Raw genomic sequence first — 6161 nt, 5'->3', positions numbered from 1 at the left:
CGTATGTGAGAAATAAATTTTCCTAAGTCACTTTTAAATCAAACTTCGAGGTGTTTTTTCAATAATCTGAACCTTCAAATATGTGTTATTGTAATTGGTTAAAATGGTAAAAAACTAAATCAAGTCAGCCAGGTTTGTTTTTCTTAGAAGAACAGGTTTTAGAGGGTTATATCAGAGCTTAGAATAGGTTGGTCACTAAAAAGACTTCATGAACAAAACCTGATTTATAACAAAATTGAAACGTCTTTTTGGAATGTTTTTTCTTAGGAGAAATTATGCTGGTAATTGACTCATTTTTAATGAATCATCTGAAAATGTTCTCCATGAAGCTGTTCACTACAATTAAAGATTATATCAACACATGTGTTTTAAAGAAAACTTTTACAACATCTTGCAGGAAAAAGACCAGCTGCACTTGAACATGGCAATCATTTCAACGTATTTTATTAGCAGTAGAAGAATCTTTTTTTTTTTTTTTAGAAAAAAACAAAACTGTTTTTAGGCCATGAATCATGCAAATGCATTGATGGATGGATGAGGTCTTTCCTTGCATCATCTTCCTTCTTGCAGGTCATCTAAGCCTCAAAGTTCACCTTCAGGGCTAAAATAGTTGACATCTGAGATGAGAAGCTTGTTAGAGGACAACCTCAGGGATCAAGTTTCTCTAAAGTTCACAAATAAAAACATGAAGCCAACAGGTTCAAGCAGTCAGTTACAAACACTTACAGTGGAACAGAACCTGTCTACTGCAGGGAGGCGAACGGCGGGTAAAATGTCCGATGGTTTTCTTTCTTGCAGAGCCCTGGTGTGATGAATCTGTGTGCTGGCGCTGATAGAAGGATATTTTGAAAAAAGAAAGCCACAAAGAGTCCAACATTTGACAACAGCATTGATAAAAGCTATTTTTATCAGCTGTAAAAGGTGAGATCTGTGATGGTTTGACTTTGGTTTAACAGTTGAGTGTTGTACCCAGCCAGCAAGGCAAAGTGGCTCATATATGTTTTAAAAGTGGGCAGATAATGTGGGTCCACATGGGTTGCCACATTGACTTAAGTGGGGACTCAGTGGGTAGACTCACTATGCTAGCCAGCCGCCTGGTGGACAGCGAAGTTTGCTAGCTCGCTACAATGGAGTTCACCAGCTCAATACAACTGAACTAGTTAGTTAAATACAGCAGAGCTCGCTAGCATGCTACAGCAAAGCCTGCTAGCTCAATAAAGAAGAGCTCACTACAGCAGAACTCGCTAGCTTGATGTAGAGGAGCTCACCAGCATGCTACAGTGGAGCTAGCCAGCATGTTACAGTGGAGCTAGCCAGCATGCTACTGTGAAGTAAACTAGCTCAATACAGGGAAGTTCACTGCAATGGAGCTTGCTATCTTTCCACAGAGGAGCTCGCTAGTTTGCTAAAGCTGAGCTTGATATCATGCTACAGAGAAGCTTGCTAGCATGCTACAGAGGAGATCGCTGGCATGCTACAATGGAGCTTGCTAGCTTTCCACAGACGAGCTCGCTAGTTTGCTAAAGTGGAGCTTGATATCATGCTACAGAGAAGCTATCTCTCATACTGCATTGGACCTCGCTAGCTCGCTTCAGCGGAGCTTGGTAGCATGCTACGCTGTCCACTGGGGGGCTGGTTAGCATAGCGAGCTAACCCACTGAGTCCCTACTTAAGTCAATGTGGAAAACACAGGTGGGGCCACCACAGAAACTGTGGACAAACCCAATTGGGGTCACATTTTCTGCTCACTTTTAAACCACATGGCGCCCACATGGTCTTCCTGGCTGAGTTTGGACCGATTTCATCCTCCAGCTGCTCCGGTTAACAAACGATCAACACATAAATCCAGAAGTTGATGTGGAAGCGGGTCGTCCTGCTCATACTATCAGCATCTTCAGAGAAAAACTCCACCTGAAGCCCTCGTCCCGATAGCAGCAGTGATGAGATCCCTTTGAGTCTCCAGAGTCCAGCTGAAGGAAAGTTACTCGGCTGGATGTGAGCAGCACACACACAATCTTAGCAGTCTGAGGGGTTGTGCGTCTGTTTACGGCAACCTTCACTGTGTGTGTGTGCTGTTCCTGCGTCACGCCGAGCTGAGACTGTCAAAACCACAGAACTTCCAGCGTTTCTCCAGATTGGCTCCAACGCCGCTCAGCTCCTGCTTGAACATGCTGGGCAGACGAACCATCAGGCGCTCCAGCTCCACCGCAGTCACCTGTGAGGAGACGGCAGGAGCCAGCAGGAAATGATTGTGTTGATGAGAGAAACAATCAGAAGTTCAGAGAAGAAAGATTCACCAACGAGTACATAAGTAAGATATGAATTATAGTACAGTGGGATATTTCCTTAAACAAATATTACTCATGTTGTGTTTACAACCAACTCATTGGTCTTGTGGTGGAAAGGTCACAAATTATTTTATACAAAGAACAGAAGCTTATGGTGCTCCTGAAATGCAAATCTCACCAACAAATCACTCAATGGAAAAACATTAAAGATCATATTAACAATTAAAAACAACATTACATTTTAGAAATCAAAACATAATTCCGCAAAAATTAAATACATAAAAGAAACTAAGAGACAAAACTAAGAAACTGCAATCTGGTGATTGATCTGGTTTCTTCTGTCAGTAATGATCTGCTCGGTTTTAGAGGTTCTCTCAGGTGTCTGCACAGGTTTGTTGTATAGGAGGTTCTATATGGAATTATTTTCCTGCAGACTCTAAATGCTTCTATTTTATTACCAATAAAGTGTAACGGTCCCAGATTTCTAAAGTCTCTCTGTCTTTCATACTCTGTTCATGTTGTGCTGCAGCTGTCCGTAGCACAATTTGATAGACTGCTTTGCACCTTCGTTCGCACTCAGCGCACCCCCACCCCGTGGGGTGACTGTTCACGCGCATCTTGAAGAGAAAAAAGTCAGAGACGACTAAAGAGAGATAATAAGAGAAAGCACGATTCGCGGAAAGGAGTCAGAAGGAAACGGTCATGAAGCTACATGGCTGTTTTCATGGTAGATTGGTCAAAGCTGCACTAAAGTTGCAATGAAATTTAAAAAGTTGCAGGGTGCACAACAAATCACCAGGTTTGCTTGAAATTGCCGTAATAGTTGCAATTGCAACATCGCAAAATCCTGAAGGGTCTGATAAAGATGAAGGTTCTGAGGAGAACATGCAGATCTGAGGCGTCATCTCATTATGCTATTTGTTTTCCAGAGTTTTAAATTTTTCTTTGTAAAATGTCGCTTTATTCTAAAATTTGTTTAAATCAATACACAAATACTTGGGTTATTGTGAGCAGGGAGGACCAAAAGTTCATTTTGGGTTCCACAGACACTAAACGAAAGCACAACAATGTTATATATGATGATGATGCACTATTTTCCTAGAGCACATGTCACAATAAAAAGACTTGGAATAAGAAAATGTAAGGTTTATTTAATAATTAATATTTTTAGGCAATTTTCCCAAAAAAATATATATTAAAAAACATTGCAATTTTGTCGCAACTTTTCACAAAAGCTGCCGCAACATCAGCCGCTTTAGGCAGCAATAATCATAAAAACCTGCCGCGAAATGCTGGAGGGTCTGGATGAAACAAAGATGGATATCAACTAATCAGTGATGTCCCCAGTACCTATCCTTTTCTGGTTTCTCATTGTGTTTTGGTTTTAACATTCAATTTTGATTCCTGGAAATTACTTTTGTTTTCTAAAATGTTACATTTGAATTTTGTTTCTTCTTTTGCAATAGTTTCCTTTTTTTTTTTTAATTTTGCTTTGCTTTATTGAATTTAATGTTTTTTTTTATTTTTATTTTTTACCTTTTTAATAGTCATTGTGATCTATAGAATAATGTTTTTATATTGGGGGATTAGTTGGTGGGATTGGCACTTCAAGGCCACTGTACAAACTTTTGTCGCTTGTAAACTGAATATTTCCTTTCATCTACATTGTTTTGCATTCAGGCTGAAGAATAACAGTTATAACTTGTTGTTGTACTCTCAGCATTCACTGAAAATCGTGTATCAGATGTCTCCTATTTTCAGTGTAAATGTTTACCTTTGCATCCAGTCTCTGGATGTACGACCACAGATATTCCAGATTGGCTCCAAACGGATGAACGTGCAGAAATGTGGATATGATGCCTGAAGGAGATAAAAACAAAAGCTTTTGAGATTGTGTTGTTATTTCTTAGGAAATGTGTGCATGTTCCGCTATGAGGAATACACGAGTTTTAAAGAATGTTTTTTTTTAAGGAAAAAAAGGATATGAAACAGAAAATGAAAGTTTGTAAAGAAGTTTTGAAGAATCATTAATCACATCAAACAACAAGTGCATCCAGCAGAGAAGACAGAGTCATGGAGAGAGGAAGATGAACCAAAAGCACAATCGAGTTCACAGAGTCAACACAGAGCAGAGCCAGAACACAGCAGCGCTCTGGAGCTGAGGTTCTGCAGAATCGTCTGGTCATGATGAAGTATTGGGGGGTAAGGAAAGTGGAGGAAGGGAATGGACGGTGATAAAGTGGCGCCCCCCGGGGAGGAGGCTACTCAGCCGCGACTTATTTCCTCGACTTATGTGGCAAAACGTTGGCAATTACAGGAAGTGGATTGGACTAGACCCGCTCGCATGGAACAGTGGAACCAGAGCAGAGTGGGAGGGTGACTGGGGGGTGCAGAAGAAGAAAGACTGGAAACAGAGGGAGTGAGTCCACACATTAAAACAGGAAGCGGATCAGTGGTGAGTTTTTACCATGAAGAAGTGAAGGGCTCCTTTATCTGAAACTAAATGTAAGAGCATATCTCCCACAGTAGATGACTGTTTTCATTTTTTTTTTCAAACAAAGCCTGGAAATGTGGCCTCAGAAGGCATGAAATAAATCAAACGTTCTCTCACACTGACCACAGCCTCCGCCAGGTCACCACTGAGCATGTGCAGACAATTTGAAGGCTCTGCTGAGCAGCGGTGGAGGGAGTTTTCCTGCTGGGATGAATATGACTCACTTTTACAGAGAAGTAAACCAACAATTGTTTGCTTCTAAAAGCAGACACTTTGAAAGGACGCATTGTTAAGGAAATCCGTCACAACTCTGCTCCTTCGCTTGGGTCTACCCTAAAAACTCAAATGAAACCATCTTGTTTATGTAATTGTTCATGATGAAGTTGTGATGGATCCCAAACACCCTGGAAAACACACCTGCACACCTTTATTGAACACTTAGAATGATGTAACATGTGTCCAGCAGAGGACACTGTGTGGTAAAAACATCATCAAGTTGAAAAATTCACCTAAACTTTATCCCACTGTGAAAGATCATGTCAGTTTAATAAAATAAACACGATAAAAAAATAATAAATAAAAGTCAGCAGAGAAGTTCTTATTATGAGCCAACAAAACAGTGACTGGAACTGTCTTTAAAATTCATCCATCCATCTTCTTAACCGCTTCTTCCCTTTCGGGGTTGCGGGGGTGCCGGAGCCTATCCCGGCTACTGAAGGGCGAAGGTGGGGTACACCCTGGACAGGTCGCCAGTCTGTCTCAGGGCCTCAATCACACATATTCACTCTCACATTCACACCTAGGGACAATTTAGAGTCACCAATTAACCTATGAAGCATGTTTTTGGATGGTGGGAGGAAGCCGGAGTCCCCGGTGAAAACCCACGCATGCACGGGGAGAACATGCAAACTCCACACAGAAAGGTCCCAGCCGGGAGTCGAACCGGGGCCTTCTCGCTGTGAGGCGAGAGCGCTAACCACTGCGCCACCGTGCAGTGGTTAGCGCTCTAATAGTACCAGCATAACCAAGAACCTGGGAGATGCAGTGAGATAATTCTCTGGAGATGAACCCACCAGTGACCAGAGGTAAAAACAGAGCTCTGACTCCTGACATAACTGCTGTTTTCAGACGTATTGATGTTTTTTGAGGCTTAGATGACTTCCATAGTCAGCGCATGTAACAGGAACACACATCAGGAACGTCTGAGAACACAGCCGGGTCATGTGACATCCATGAACCAAATTCAGAGTCCAGAGTAAATTACTTATATGAACAGGATTAGATAGATTACATTAAAATGAACATTTTGCCAAAAGTTAATTATCTATTCTCCATGATTCCAACACAACCTCCAATAAAATGGTTTAAAGCATTAGACT

General features: G+C 41.3%; 1 protein-coding gene across 5 annotated transcripts in view; it reads right to left on the bottom strand.

Moving 5' to 3' along the window:
• Nucleotides 1–422: 422 nt before the first annotated feature.
• Nucleotides 423–6161, bottom strand: part of enox1 (ecto-NOX disulfide-thiol exchanger 1) — a 112873-nt gene continuing 107134 nt past the window's right edge. For all 5 annotated transcript variants that reach the window (XM_024260168.2, XM_024260172.2, XM_024260170.2 and 2 more), the window contains 2 exons: nucleotides 4063–4148; nucleotides 423–2215 (listed from right to left, as the gene is read on the bottom strand). In XM_024260168.2, coding sequence (XP_024115936.1) covers nucleotides 2084–2215; nucleotides 4063–4148 — 218 coding nt within the window. In that variant the 3' untranslated portion in view covers nucleotides 423–2083. The remainder of the gene's footprint in view (nucleotides 2216–4062; nucleotides 4149–6161) is intronic.

Source organism: Oryzias melastigma, linkage group LG9 (assembly GCF_002922805.2).
Source record: "Oryzias melastigma strain HK-1 linkage group LG9, ASM292280v2, whole genome shotgun sequence".
Taxonomy (NCBI): domain Eukaryota; kingdom Metazoa; phylum Chordata; class Actinopteri; order Beloniformes; family Adrianichthyidae; genus Oryzias; species Oryzias melastigma.
This window is presented reverse-complemented; position numbering and strand designations above follow the sequence as displayed.